General features: G+C 39.4%; 1 protein-coding gene across 2 annotated transcripts; it reads right to left on the bottom strand.

Moving 5' to 3' along the window:
* Nucleotides 1-1,713: 1,713 nt before the first annotated feature.
* prdm1b (PR domain containing 1b, with ZNF domain) lies at nucleotides 1,714-9,532 on the bottom strand. 2 transcript variants are annotated; one of them, XM_049750340.2, is made up of 7 exons: nucleotides 9,378-9,532; nucleotides 8,676-8,958; nucleotides 6,112-6,231; nucleotides 5,234-5,474; nucleotides 3,605-4,494; nucleotides 3,405-3,533; nucleotides 1,714-3,137 (listed from the first exon to the last, which is right to left on the bottom strand). In XM_049750340.2, exons 2-7 carry the CDS (start codon nucleotides 8,841-8,843, stop codon nucleotides 2,571-2,573), a joined length of 2,115 nt encoding a protein of 704 aa, XP_049606297.1. In that variant the 5' UTR covers nucleotides 8,844-8,958; nucleotides 9,378-9,532; the 3' UTR covers nucleotides 1,714-2,570. The 2 variants fall into 2 exon arrangements, with proteins under 2 accessions (XP_049606297.1, XP_049606298.1); XM_049750341.2 differs by lacking the exons at nucleotides 6,112-6,231; nucleotides 8,676-8,958; nucleotides 9,378-9,532 and adding an exon at nucleotides 5,576-5,816.
* Nucleotides 9,533-15,436: the final 5,904 nt, after the last annotated feature.

Raw genomic sequence — 15,436 nt, 5'->3', positions numbered from 1 at the left:
TCGGTCCTATTTTCCACTTTCATTTTCCTTAGCCCAATCTAGGGTTATTGACCCAATACTGATAAATTCGTGCGAACATTTATACACTTTATCTTAACACTTGTACCTTTAGACCAGGTTGCTCTTGCCAACTCAATGTATTCTAATTAAACAGCCACACCCATGGCTGTACTTTGCATGGCCTTTCACTTCTGACGAACACACAACAGCAAGTGAAAGTGAAGTGTGTATGACTCACACAACACGGACTCTGTACTTACTGGGAAATTAATTTGCCACATGGCACAGGGTATTTTCGTAAATCTCTACAAGATAAAACGATAGCCATCACTGTCACGGCTCATCTGCTTATATATATATATATATATACATTTATATATATTTTTTTTAACTTTACATCCCCTTTAATTATTTTGATTTATTTTTTTGCTCTAATACAAGAAACAATTAATTTATGTATTTATCTAAGCAGGAATAAAATAAAAAATATAGATTTTTTTGTATTGTGAAAACTGACCAACCCTGCTTTCGCTTTTGATGAATGATGATTTTAATTCGCCCAAAAACACAACGTTGCGCCATACAATGGGCTCGAATTGAAAATAAATATATTGCGCTTCAACTTTCGGGTGGAACTGAACACTTGTCTGCTTCTCCAAGGTGTACGTGAACTTCACCAAAATTCATCTGGGACAGTAAAGCTGTGCACGTAATTGAGGAAATGATTGTGAAATTATTAGTACTCAACTATCTTTGCCCTTCTTTCATTTTTGTTCCCCTCCCCAATGTATACTGAATCACCCAAGCCTTGTCATCATTTCTAAGAAGAGATTACTTCCGACAAAGCCAGCACACACACGTGATGTGTTCAAACAGGTCTCGTAAAACTCCTGTCATGTCCATGACTCTCTGAAATGTCCAAAATTGGCCAATTAGCTTTTGTCAAAACTGGTTTCATTCTTAGTGACACTGATGTCATCAGGCATCATAGACAGTGCCCGTAAATGCAAATTTCAAGATGGATTATTACTTGTTAAAATTCATAAAAGCTCTTTTAAAACCATGAGATTTTTGTCTACTCATATGTATTGTTCCTTTTTTTTTTTCTTGTTTATGTTCTTCTGTTGGTGAGGTATTTTTTTATGTACACAGGAAACTTCCTCAAACCATACAGGCCCAAAAAAAAAAAAAAAATAATAATTTAGTGTGATACAGTCCAACACTTGGCATAATATTTTTTTTTTGCACCATTAGAAATAATTCATTCCACAGTATTTCCAAAACATTGGTCATATTAATTTATCCTATTTTAAGTTATATCCACATTTATGGATTGTTTTATCAGTCTCTGACTTTTTTTTTTCCAGCTGTTCATTATTTGTTTAACCACATAATTCACATGACGTATATCACGTCCACATAACTAGTATTTAGGTTTTGACAACTCAGCAAAAAAAAAAGAATGTTGCTGTATGGCAGCACAAATAAGAATTCTTGAGAAAATTTTACTTGGCCTCGTACGTAGGCGTTACTGATGTGGTTTCTCCCACACAGAGGAAATAAGTTTTTTTTTTTTTTTGGTCTAAGACAGGACACCACATGCAAACTGAAACAAAAAACTATAGCAGAGGATTACTGGAAAGAGCAAATTCGTGATTTGTTGATGAAACCTTTGACTCACGGGAAAAAATCTGTTCACACGCTCAATGTACGTAGTGTTGAAACAATCTTTATTACACTACGTCTTATAAAAGTATCATGAAAATAGTCTCTCACGTAAAATTCTTACAATCTCAAACCTGTTAAAAAAATAAACTACAGGGTCAAACCTTGTACAAAAAAAAAAAAAAGAGTATTCTATTTGGATTGAACACCTGTAGTGCAAAACTACAGCGACCGAGTCTTCAATAAGAATTGAAAGTATGGAAATAAAATTAACTTTCACATCTATAATCAAGCAAAAGCAATTTTTGGCTGTATGTATTTCGTTCCGTATGGTGATTAGCTACCGTCTAATATTTTGCATCTTGCAAAACGATTCTAAACAACAATATTTTGGCAAATGCTCATTTAAATGTAAATCAAACATACCAGATTTGACCCTTATTTTTTTATTATAAATAAATAAATTAACAAATTGTAAAATAATTTATGCACACAAAACACAAAATAAAGCAAACAAAAATCAACTAAGAAGACAATTGTTAATATTCCTGAGTCGTTCCAATGTCTACCATCAAATAAACAACAATAAATCTAAATAAATAAGCATCTCTAATTAAAACAGGGTAAAACATAATAAGTTAACACACCAAAATAAAACTACCTGAGTAAAAACAATTGACTTCACAGTTTGTATTATTCATTGGGAGGAAGCACAGTTTGTCTAATCAAACATCACGTCCAGTCTTTGGAATGCTCTTATTTTGGTGCTGCTCACATTTAAAAAAAGAAAAAAAAAAAAAGCTATATTTCATCTCTTCAGTCAAAACAGAGGCTACTTTTGGCGACATTTAATTTTCTATTTAGTCCATCTTGAAATCTCCTTTGCTCCTTTGTTTGGTTGTATCTCACTGACCCTCCACCTTGACCGTCGAACTTTTGTGAAGATGGACGACGCTAGCTCTTTCCTGATAGGCCGCCAGAGAACTGTGCTGGGAAACCGGGGCTGCTGATTGGCCGACAGGTGCGTTAACAGCCAGAGTTAGAGCTTTCAGAAGAAAGGTGGCTTCTTTCTGGTCCTCCTTACCCTCACCTTCCAAGGTACGAGCTAACCATCTCTCCACAGCCTCCTCCACCTGTGACGCCGACGCCGTTTCCGTGAGGGAGTCGGATTCTTGGCTAGCGTCAAAGCGTTCGAGCATTTCTTTCATGTGGACGTTGACGGGTGAACCCGAGTTGGCCGGGCAGCAGCTGCGTTGGTGGATGCGAAGGGAGAAATGGTGGAAGAAGGCCTGGGAACACATCTGGCAGTGGTAAGGTCGATCACGACTGCTGTGGAGACGACGATGGAGCTTGAGGTGGATGTATTGAGTGAATTTGGTGTTGCACAGTTTGCATTGGTAAGGTTTTTCCCCAGAATGAAGTCGAAGGTGAGTTTTCAAGTTGCTGGTGCTACTGAAACGCTTTTGACACACCTGGAAAATATGAAACAAGATTTCTCAAAAGGGATCCGGTGACGCAAACGGTTGCGACAGATTGATGTTGGGATTATTTTGGGCACTGTGGAATTACGTAATGTTGACGTGTTGTTATTCCTGTTCTTTACCGCAGGAATTCTATAACCAGTTTCAACTTTCTAACATATGCCAGGAAAAGTAATTATCGTAAAAGATAACTTCCGGATGACACGTTGCGCAAGAGTTTTATAACCTGTTTTTTTTATGACACTAATTTAAACATACCTGGCACTCATGCGGCTTCTCTCCTGTATGGACGAGATGGTGCTTCTGTAGATGAGCCAGTTGAGTGAAACTCTTTTTACACAAGTTGCACTGGAAAGGTCTCTCGCCGCTGTGTACTCGGAGGTGGACCTACGGTGACAAAAAAATTAAACCACAGCCCTTTCGTACGAGTGCAAAATGGCGGATACCGAAGTCCCTACCTTGAGATTCGACAGCTGTCCGAAAGTCTTTGCGCAGATATTACATTCATACTTGATCTTCCCATTCTGTTTCGTCAGAGGATAGGGCAAGGATTTGTGCCCGGGACGATTGCGTGACCCCGAGTTGCCTTTGGTAATGTCCACCGTTAGGTTCACTGCTTCCTCGTAACTAGAGGAAGTATGTCCAGGTGAGGGAAATTGGCTTGTCGGCTTGGGAACAGGAGAGAGGTCAGGGGTCGCCGGGGCGCCTCTCGGTGGGGAGACGTTAGGGGTTAGCTCTTTCAAACCGCCTTGTGGGGATGAAGAGTATGGCATGGACATTGTGAGAAGATTAGGGGTGCTGAGGGGAGGGTATGGGATACCATCCGTGCCGAGATAGCTACCATACTGGAGGGACCCTCTAGAAGGGAGCATCCCGGGGAACGGAGGGGAGTATGAAGGGAGGAGAAGGCGAGGATAGTGTGAGGTGAAGGGAGGAAGGAGCTGGTAGGGCGGCTGGAGGGGTCTGGATTGAGGGTAAAGAGGGTGAGAAGACACCAGGCCTTCCCTGTGGCCGTAAAGGCCGTGGAGGTGAAGGGGTAAATTTCGTTGGTCAGATGATAGTGCAGAGAGGTGATCGGGTAAGTAAGGAGGATTCACTCTGTGGATTTGTTCAGGCTGAGGGGATGGAATGAACTCCTCCTGGTCCCGGTCCATCTTTTCCTGTTTCTCAATCTTTTTGCTGAAATCCATGATTTGCTCATCAGGAGTATCTGGAGGAGTGTCTCTCCCCAACATCTCCACATCCACTTCTTCATCATGTCTCTCCTCTTTCACTTCTTCCTTTGTCTTCTCCTCGGGCCATATTGGCTGTTTGGTGTTTTCTTGCTCGTCGGCAACATTCATGGTTTCTGCAACAGAGAAATTATTTTGCTAAGTTAATATATACTTGAATTTCATATATGATGACATCACATCCACCCACGGATGCCGCTCCCAGTGATTGTAAACGATTAGGTTTGACTCATAGCGTGTAAAACCATCTAGTTTAGGTTTCTGTTTGTCAATTCAAGTTGTAATAATGTGGGGGAGAATCGCTTGGTGGTCAAATGAATATCCATGTGTCATGTCACGTCTGCACTGTTGAAACAACAATTAGTGAATCAATTACACAATGCGTCAGCGTTTTTTTTTTTTTTTTTAACTTCCACCAGTATTCCGGTTTGCTTCTTGTTGCCTAACAAGTTGGAATGTGCCTTTGCCAGCGTTTGGATTTCACCTTGAAGCTAAAATACTTGATCAAAGTCATGACAAATGTTGCGCAAGAACAGACTTTGGAATGAAACTCGTGAGTGCTTTTAGACTTTTAACAATGTAATTACAGTGCTGTACTATTAGTCACTGTGAGTCATTCAACTTTGGAGCAATGCACAATCACTCGAGATGAGGATATAATGCTGTTGTGTTTGCTTAATAGCTTTTTAAAAATGATTCACTGAAGGACTTTAAACATCCATCATTCTCATTTCACGTCCAAGATCGATATCAGGGCAACACTAAATATGATAGAAGCAAATCCTGATTTGTTGTCTTTTAATGTTTTTTTTTTTAAATATATTTATAGATTATTTTTTTTAATTTTGCACTCACTGTGTTTGTTATTCTCCTGCTGACTGCATAACCTCTGGGCAAACTCTTGGCTGTACCACACGAGCAGCTCCTGTTTAGGTTCCACCGGCCGAATGGTGTAGAAGTAGATGTCTCGACCGTTCTGGCAAGCCACCAGGTTCTGCTCGCTCAGAAATCTTGCCGGGTTGACGTAACGCATCCAGTTGCTCCTGTGGACGTCGTAGCCATCGAGGAAGTTCTGAAGTTGCCCATTGTTATAAATCTGCAACAAAAAGAAAATGCATTTATTTTTATTTTTCAGACTTAATATATATAGCTGAATCGGGGTATAAAGAAATTTATAAAGGGAGAAAAAGTACAAACATTCAAGCCTGCCATGTACGATAAAGTGTCCTCTGTCGTCTTCTGTTCGAACGTGCCGATCGTTCCTCAAGTGCGGGCGGGCCTCAGTGTGTGTTGTGTGTGTTCTGTCAATCCTGTGTATTTGTGCTTGAGCTGTCATTCTATTTGTAGCTTGGAGGCGGGCTCCACTTTGCTGTGTCACGCTCTCTCTCTCTCTCCCTTTCACTCTCGTCATTGACAGTACCGGTAGTCATAAATAGTTCCACTTCTCTTTGCAAGAAAAAAAAAAAAACACAGCCGGCCGGCAGCCAAATTGTACACGTATGTACTTGACTGAACTGTAATTGAGTTCCTGAGCGTGACTTCCCACTTCTGCTCACAAGGTTACAGGAAATAAAGCCGGAAGGGAAATACCAAACACGGGAAAAAGAATGGGAATTCACTCGGGAGAAACTATATTTCCTGAGTGACGCAGCGAGTTCCAGTAAAGATGTGATGACCATTTTGAGTTAAAAAAAAAAAAAAGCCCAAGGAAGGTCAGCTGAATCAAAACTTACCCTCCAGAAGTATTTTCTGTTGGCCTGTTTGGGGACGTTGTCTTTGGTGTAGATGTCTCCTTGCAGAGGACCAAATCGAGTCCCCTGAGGAATGTACTCTTTGCTGAACACACCGCTCACCTTCAAAACAGATCACAAGTACATTTAACAAAATCGTGTATTAAAATGGTATATGTTATTTTATGCGTCTCAATAGAAAACAATAAAAATGATTTTTTGTTCTTAGAGATGCAATGATAAATTATCTTAATTATAAATTGTACGGCGTAATGATGGTGGCTTCTTCACGCTGACCCAGACAGCTCAGAAAGCAAGTTTAAATCTCCAAGGTGGCCTACTTTCCATCACTAATGACTTCACCTACTGACTGGAATTATAGTTTACTTTCTTTCACCGACTGATCCCTGACCTGCTGTCCATTTTTAAACACGGCGAAACTAGCCAAGATGCGGTTTAACCTGTTTCTCTATGAATGTGACTTGCACTTTGTTCGACCTGCAAATATATTTTCACCTGACTCAAAAGAAGAATAAACATCTTTTTTTTTTTTTTAGGGATTCATGTGTGGTGCAATTTTCTTTTTTGAATTCATACAAGATTACTTTTAATTATATCTATTTATTATTATTATTATTTATTTTTTGTTTATTATTATTATTATTATTATTATTATCATTATTTCTATTTTTAATATTTTTAATTTTAGGCTTAGGCTATCTTATATTATATTTATTATATTTTATTTCTGCAACCCACCCCCAATCACACACACCAGGCTACAATCTGGATGTCTTGAGGAGCTTTGTGTTCCATCTTTAAAATGACCCCCACCCCCAAGCCAATCCATTAACCCCGAAAGTAAACACACTCTCCCTCTTTCTGCCATTGAGGAACGACCCCTTCAAAAGGATTACCAAAGCACCTTATGAAAAGGTCAACTATTAAAAACAACATGACCTAAATCTTTGTGTGGTTGTTTATCATGTCATTAAAGAGCAACGCTTCAAAGTGTGTTTTCGTTTTTTATTTTTAATTACGTCAGGAACCAGTCATCGTGGACAAGGGTGTGTGTGTTAGTGCATAATCATGTGAGGTGATTCTTGGATGTGCTGAACTGGTGTGACAGGGCGTATTGTGCTAAGCCGGCGTTGCGTGGATAACCAAGCGCTTTGCCGCCTCTGCTCAACCGCTCAGGTTGTTGCGAGAAAGGCGTGGGGGAAGCGGGTGGGGGGGTCGCGTCGTGTGCAGAAAAACCCAATAATGGAGGCAGATACCCCACGCTATCCCCCCCTCATCTTTTTTTTTGACAGAATTGGAAATTGTATGCCTGCCAGGTTGAGGCCTGATGCCTGGCTGGTCAGCCTGTTCCCAACGAAAGTTAATCATCTGGTTTTAACCTAAATCCCCCCCCCACCCACGCACAGCCACCATGCCCACCCCCTCCGCACGCTCCGCAAAAACCTGCCCCCCCCCCCCTCTAACTGGCACTTACTGCTCATGTGCCATCTGCCACGTGTTTGAAGACACATATCAAACTTTTGTTTGGCAATTTTTATTTGTAAAAATCATATCCTCGATTGCTTAATCTAATCTTAAATAAATTTGCAAGCACTATTTGGGAGAAGCCATTTTTTGTCCCCAGACCTCAATCCCATCAAACACCAAAAAAGCAATTGTGACCATTTCCCCACTAACGCAACTTTAGCTTTCGGATAGTATTTCCAAAGTCCCAATTCCAAATCTGATCAAAAGTTTTAAAAGAGCTAAAATTCTTAGAATCCACTTCCCTTATCCCCTTCCACTTTCAATATGCGTAAGACTGAGATAAGTCTTCAAGGCCTTGACGTGATAATTTCTCCGTAACGTACTCTGAAGTCATCCACATATGGTCAAGACTAATTTATCATCCCGGAAGGAGTCAGTAAAAAAACAGTTTCACCTTGACGACAGCGACGATCAAGAGCTGTATTTTAGGAAAGGGAAACTACCTTGGATTTGAGCCAGTTTGCTTAGAGCACATGACTTCAAGCACGTTTGACTTCTTTCTTATTGTCATTCTTCCTTGGAAAAACAATGATGCGTGTTGGCAAAAGGGAGATTTAAAAATAAGACCAGCGCATATGATGGAAAATACCTATCATGTGATAATCATCTATGTTTGTAGATAAAAGAAGGAAAATGTTGACAAAATTTCAGACCAGGCACAAAAAGGAGGACACAAAGAAAAGTTAGCTAATTATTCATCACGACTGTAGAAAAACTAGTTGCCCTCAATTTTATTTTTTATTTTTTCAGTCAGCTGACTGAAGCGTTATCGCAAATTGCATGAATCACCTGAGTGGAAGAATCTGAGGGAGGTGAAAAAGGGTGTGTTTGATTGTAAAGAAAGCAAACAAGGTGTGATATGATCAACTGGCAGGATTTCTAACGTCATAGTGTCTGGGTTTGTTGGTGTGTGTTTGTTTGTATAAAGGGTGTATTCTGTTTTGAAAGAGAAAGTAAAGCTTTGTATATTTTTTTTGTTCCATCGTACGTTGTTTTGCACAATCCAAAAGTGCTCTTACCTCCTCCTTGTTGTATTCAAACGAAAGGTTGCGAGGAATGGAAGTCATCGCCTTTGGCAGGTTGAAACTTGGGTTCGACACTTGATCCGGTACGATGTAGGTACAATTAAGAGCAAAGTCGATTTCTCTCCAAGTGCTCATATCACTTTGTGTGCTTTCCTCCTTCATTTTGGTGAAATACACTGCAGGTGACGGACCAGCTTCTGTTGGCTTTGGTATCGAGGAAAGTGAAAGCTTTGGTTTGAGTCCTTCAGTCTTAGGTTTGTTGATTAAAGCTTACGATCTGGAAAATGAAAGTTGGATGCAAAAAAACAAAACAAAATGTTAAAATAAAAATCAACAGACTATTCCAATAAATAAAATACATTTAAATAAATACACTTAAATAAATACATTTAAATAAAATAAATAAATGAATCATTTTAAATAAATAAAAACATATAAAATAAATACACTCAAATAAATAAATTTAAATAAATACAATAAATGAATCATTTTAAATAAAAATCAACAGACTATTCCAATAAATAAAATACATTTAAATAAATACACTTAAATAAATACAGTTAAATAAAATAAATAAATGAATCATTTTAAATAAATAAAAACATAAAATAAATACACTCAAATAAATAAATTTAAATAAATACAATAAATGAATCATTTTGAATAAATAAAAACATTTAACTAAATAACACTTACTTGTGCACATTCATTTAGCTGTTGGAGCATCCTTTCTTTGGTTAGGTCATCCCCTCCAATGTTTCCTCTGACCTCAGTTGCTCTTCTGTCTTCCCCTCGCTTATATCCAGTGACCACTCTTCCCACTGTCACACGAAACTCTCGAGCCCCGGGATTGCGCCAAGCGTTTTTAGCCGCACAACCCGGCCAATGGCGAGCGAGCGGCGTCACGTGATTGCAGCACGCAACTGTTGGCTTCGGACAACAACATTGGTGACGTTGTATGTACACTTGGTCAAGCCAAGTGTCTGTTGTGATGTATGCTTACACATACGCACACAAACACAAAGCCGAGATGATAATGAATGAATAAAAGAGGAGCAGATGGTCGGCCTGTTGCCACTGGAAAACACACTTGGAGAATTTTGCTTGGTTTGGCACATAATGAGCAATCTGCTACCACTGTACCTCCTTGACCTATATCTTGCTGAACATCTTTAACATTTTCCTAATCACACATGACTATTTGCATAAATATCCCCTAAGTTTCTAGATTGTTTTTTAAAGTCCGAATCACGTGCTCTGATTTCTGCTTGCGTCCAGTTAAAGATGTAGGCCAGGTCACCTAAGTGCATAAGAGCTGTCTGGTGAGCATCCCGGTTACTTTTAGACTCACGCATACTTACCTGACATTTATAAATAGCTAGGAGAGTTTCAGAAACACCTAAAATAATTTTAATCTTTTTAAATTGGGGAATTTAATGGTACAGTGATTTGATATTGGACTCACACGAATTGAAATTGAAATTCTGCATTGTTATGAAATAATGTTTTTAGTCTAGAGAATCCTCCAGCCTCGTGTCTTAGCTGAGATAGGAAATTGGCTGCCATATGGCGAGATTGCTTATTCGAGGTGTGGCGTGTGGCTTGGGGGTCGGTTGGTGTGTGTGTGTGTGTCTTTCACTGGCTCAAACCCGACTGCGCTAATTTCTCTAATTTGCAGACAGTCTAGGCTCAGGCTCAAGAACTCAAGTCTCCAAACTCCAGGGACGTGGCGAGTTGACTCGTGCCGATCTTATTATGTCTGGCACATTGCGCCGTCCAGACACACTTTTTAAGAGAGGAAAAACTCTTGTTGGGTAACTTGGGTGGGGTGGGGAGGGTGAGATAATGGTCCAGACAAGATGAAAGGATAAAGTGAAGAAAAGACCTTAGGTCAGCTCCACCGAAGCTGTCTGAGACCAGCAAAATGAGACAAAGCGATGAGACTTAAGGATACCTGCTTTTTCTTCGACTGTTGTGGCGTGTAGCGAAAGCTCCTGTCTGGTCTACCTTAGGTTCAAGTAGAAAATCCAGTTCCAGACCGACAACAAATAATGAAAGTGCAATTTATGGAACACATCTGTGCATTTCGAGCAAATTTACGAAAATAATTAGACAATTGACTTCCCTTAATGACAATCTTGTCACATGGTGTACGTTGTTTTTTGAGTCATGGAAAAATTACTCAAGGATGCACAATGTGCAATGTCATGGTGACTATACAATTATCAGATTTAATTTGGTATTTGGGATTTTTTTGTGACTAAGCGTTTAGTCAGGGGACTTAATTGATGTATAAATTGTCTATAATTACAGTGAAGATCGATGGTGCAATTTCCGTCGTGGAAAAGACGCACCTTAAAGAATATATGAATTGCTTCTTATCATCGTGACAGTTCTTGATTTTCAACTCAACAGTGCGCCATTGTTGTTTTGTTTTGATTAAAGTCTTTGTCTTGCTAAACTGTCAAAGCTGGTAGATCTTTAAAAAAAATAAATAAAAGAGGATTATGTAGTGAGGCACAGGAGAGAGAGTCACTTTTCAACTGTCTTGTTGTTTACCGACTAGTCAACGTTGTTTTCTATCAGATCCTTTTAAATGCGGGGATTATCCTCACTGACTGTAAATCTTAAATATGTAAGATGGCATTATTAAATGGGTTGTTTTCCTGGAAGCATCTATCTTTTATATTAGTCCAAATTTTTATGGCGGACTCATTTTTTTAAATAGCCGACATATATGTGAATTAAATTTATGGGCATTTCTTTTTATTAAATTAATATGTTTTCCCACAAACAAAATATTAGCAGAGGTATTCAAATTTGTCAGGTCTGGCTCGTGAAAAACTTATCGAGGGGTGACAGAGGATTTAAGGATTTGGGGGTTGGGCTTTTGAGGTGACGGAGTAGAACAGCGGATTTAAAAAAAAAAAAAGGGTGATGTCAGGGTGTAGCAAAGTCGGCACGCTTCTGGCTTGTGGTTAACAGGTGGGCCTAACCCCCCCACCCCCCCACCAATCTTCCAGACCACCAGCTAGAGAAAGACTTTAGCTCGGATCTGTCTGGCAGACAGCGAAGGGGATTTCAGCACCAAATCCAGTGGATCAATAAAAATGTCTGCTAATTAGGCTCAAGAGAAGGCGGCATGACACCGATAGAGAAGGAAAAACAAGAGCAACGTTCGGACAGGTCAAGACATCCCCGGACGGGCTTGAAGTTCAACCTGTCTCACTCTTCAGATCAATCCAATGAAGTCTTTCCAAGGATCACTCTCTTCCCCAATCAGAGCAAGCTTGCATGCTGGAGTGATCAATTTCTCTGACCCCAATCCTTCCTCCTTTTCTTGGCCGTCCTCACTTAACCCCGCCTTCTTCTGGGCTTCCCCACTTTGACCTAAATCTTCTCATTTAATCTTCTCCTTCTCGTCTTTTGGATAACAATCAACCCCCTAATTGTCTTAATCTCACTCGTCTTTTATTGTCCTCGGTGCGTCATGCGAAAAACAGAAATCTCGGATCGATATTTGGAACCGGTAAGACGGCCTATATTGATTATAATGAAAAACACGCAAGTGCTAAAAAAAAATAAATGGAGTTTTATGTCATCTAGTGGACAAACTTCACTTCAAAAAAGAAGTGTCAGCACTTTTAAGAGGTTTTGAAGAAATATCAACATCTTAAGCGCCGGCTGGATTAAATAAAACCAAAAGAATCAGTTGTAAACACATTTCAAATCTCCCCCGCAAATCCTCTTTTTGTGCTTCCTAAACAAAAACAAATCTTTGCCTTGTTAATTTCTCAAATGTATCAGCTTATGCGGAACTCTCATTGAGTGAACTTTTCAGGCTGTGGGCCAAAGATATTAGCTCGGAAGCATGCAGTAAAACCGGGATCAAGCTCAAGTATGGTTTCGAAACGACAACCGTGACGATAATCAAAAAAATATGCAGAACAATAACGGATTATCTGCTTCAGAAGCGGCTCCATCTGTTCAGAGGTGGTGTGTATGATGTGTGTGTGGCTTTGTGTTTACCAATCAGGCAGTCTATATTAAGTATACATAATACAAGAAATATTTTTCAATCCAGATTAGAGTCTAAAAAAAAAAAAAAATGCATTTTTAAGTGCAAGTCACAATGTTTCCAATCAACAGTTCGGACCCCGCCGACCTCCCCACCCCTCCCATCCCCATCTCTTCTCTCGCAGTGGGCGAGTCTGGGATGACACCGTCTGACGGCGCTCTAGCTGTAATCTGACATGGCTAATCTAATGGCTCAGTCTCCACAGCCTGGTAAACTACCAGGTACTTTCCAGCCAATTAGGGGCCCATATGCACAGCACGCTATGCAGGCCGGGTTAAATCTATACTGGCACCGTCGGGGCCCAGCCAAGCGGTCATCAGCAATGGCTCAGGCTGTCTGAAGCCCCAAAGATCTGCTTCCATAACAGTCCATCTGTTTTCTTTGGCTTGGCCTGGTCCACTTTCTTCGGCAAGTGCTCCTGAGATTAAGTCAACTCCTCAAGATCGGTTGCCAATTAAGCCACTTTTTGTCAAAGAGTCGTCTATAATTGGTTTCAATGAGTTGATTAACTTAATTGTGGATTAAAATAGAATGTAAAAATACCTGCTTCGTTCAGTCAACTGGGACAGTTAACTATAACTCATTCACTGCCAGCCCAGTTAAAAAAAAATTGACGTCTATAGCCGTCATTGGTAGTGAATGGGATAATGAAGACAAGCACTACAGAAAAAAAACATGTAAATCTGGTCGAGATTTTTTTTATCATTTATTTGATCCCAACGCCAGTCTCACTTAATCACCTTAGGCCAAATTAGTTTGAAATTAGCCTTCTTACTAACTCCCCGTCTAATGCCCCCCCCCCTTTTTTTTTCTCCCCAGTCGTTTTCACAGCTTTTTGGATTAGACAGATTACATGTCTGGATCTCAGTTTTTGTTGTGTTTTGCTGGTCTCGCAGTCCTGACATGTTCTCCTCCGTTAGAGTTGTAAAAACACTTTTGTTGCATTGTGGCAAGAATGAGCTCACATGGATTTTTTGTATATAAACTGATGTAATACACGACTCATCAGATTTTGCACAATTTATCAATTGGCAGTTCAGTCAGTGTGGTCTAGTAGTCTACAAATCCCCCTACTGCCAATCTTTTATTTGTTTTTGTACTTTTAAATGCTCACAATATCCCTTTCTAGGTCAAATGTTACTCTTATTATTCTTCCTTTGTTTTGTTTTGTTTAGTAACACTCAATAGCAGTTGGCAAATGGTTGGAACATAATTTTGCGGGGGTGAGCTCGTACGTTTTGTGAGTCAAAATGACTCAACAGTTTCAAATTTTCGCCAGGACATGTTTAAAATCACATCCGACTTCATCGCCAGATAGGTCAGAGGTTATTAGGAATTTTGCTTGTATATGCTCCCGGCACACCTGAGAATCTGGTGACAGAAAGTAGACTTGACTTTAGACAAGCTAACAGTAGGTCTAAGTTGTGGCGCAGGTGCTTATGGCATTTGGGTGATGCTTGACTCACTTTACATCAGCTGCTTGCAGTTATTTATTAAAAGACTTTGTACTTTTCAATCTTCTGAAGACTCCAGTGTCCAGACAGTATGTCTGCTTACACGATATGGGCCTCACCTGTGCTGAACTACTTTTATTGGCCAGGAAGTGAGTCAGCTGTGTTCACACAACGCCACAAACGCAACTTTTGACCTGCGGCCATCTGTAAAAATACCAACTGGAACCAATCTTGCACCGAATGCAATCAAAATGAATTTTCGATGGATTTTTGTCTCAATATAATTCTGCGTCTACATAAGGTATTTTTATTTATTTAAAAAAAATGACAAATCAACTTTAGAATGCATCAATGCAGTATGTACACATCTGATAGCTAAAAAAAATAGATGTTACTGCCCCCTACTGGCAATGGAAACAGCTTTAACAGTATTCACTGTATATTTTATTTTTTTCTACATATTTGCAATAATCATTTGTTAATCATAAAACAATAAAATATTCAATTCAATGTTGAGATGGTTAATTAGAAAAGCCAGCAGATAAACTAGCAGCACATTTCTCATAAGCTTCATTCAATTTTGGGTTCTTGTACACCACTACCACCTGCTGGACAACCTTGTCAAGAAGACCTACACAGGCCATTTGGAGGTTCTGCAGACACCCCCATATTACCTCTCACAAGTAATTAGTGATTCTAGTTATAGATTCTTGGCAGGATATGTGTGTGATTATGGAACTATTATCCTACTATTATTCGAGGATTTTGAAATTGCTCATGTGGAGCCAGACTCATCATTTTAATAGCTTGTATCTGGTATTGGAGGATTTTATCGCATTTTTTTTCTCCTTATTAGATTATTCAGGGTCACCAAGGCCCATCTGAACTCAGCCAAGGAAAAACTTGTGCTCAGCGAACCATTAGAATTGCAATTTAACAATTCTTCATATAATCGCTTTGGTATAATTACTTATGTCGAATTAATCTAACAGCAGTTAGCTGCATTGCTACAATTAATTAGGCTATTAAACAACTCATTAAATTCTACTTATTCACAATGCCTAGCATCCATATGGCGAACCCAAATGTTTTTTTTTTTTTCTTGCAAATTTTATTTGGTTTTATTTGTGGGCCGGTCACACTTGACTCATATATATCAATACTTAATTTGATGTTGTAGTTATTTTAACGTCCACTGAATGGCATTGTGGCACTGCTTAAAA

This window comes from Syngnathus scovelli, chromosome 19, assembly GCF_024217435.2.
Source record: "Syngnathus scovelli strain Florida chromosome 19, RoL_Ssco_1.2, whole genome shotgun sequence".
Classification (NCBI taxonomy): Eukaryota; Metazoa; Chordata; class Actinopteri; order Syngnathiformes; family Syngnathidae; genus Syngnathus; species Syngnathus scovelli.
The sequence above is the reverse complement of the archived record's forward strand: the minus strand, read 5'-3'. Positions and strand labels throughout refer to the sequence as shown.

Bases quoted from the DNA above. Each gene is read 5' to 3' on its own strand.
- prdm1b (XM_049750340.2), bottom strand. From the start codon at position 8,843: ATGAAGGAGGAAAGCACACAAAGTGATATGAGCACTTGGAGAGAAATC. The intron at 6,232-8,675 runs GTAAGAGCACTT...TCTGTTTTGAAG, and splicing joins TTGAATACAACAAGGAGGAG to GTGAGCGGTGTGTTCAGCAA. The intron at 4,495-5,233 runs GTGAGTGCAAAA...TCTCTGTTGCAG, and splicing joins GCAGGAGAATAACAAACACA to AAACCATGAATGTTGCCGAC.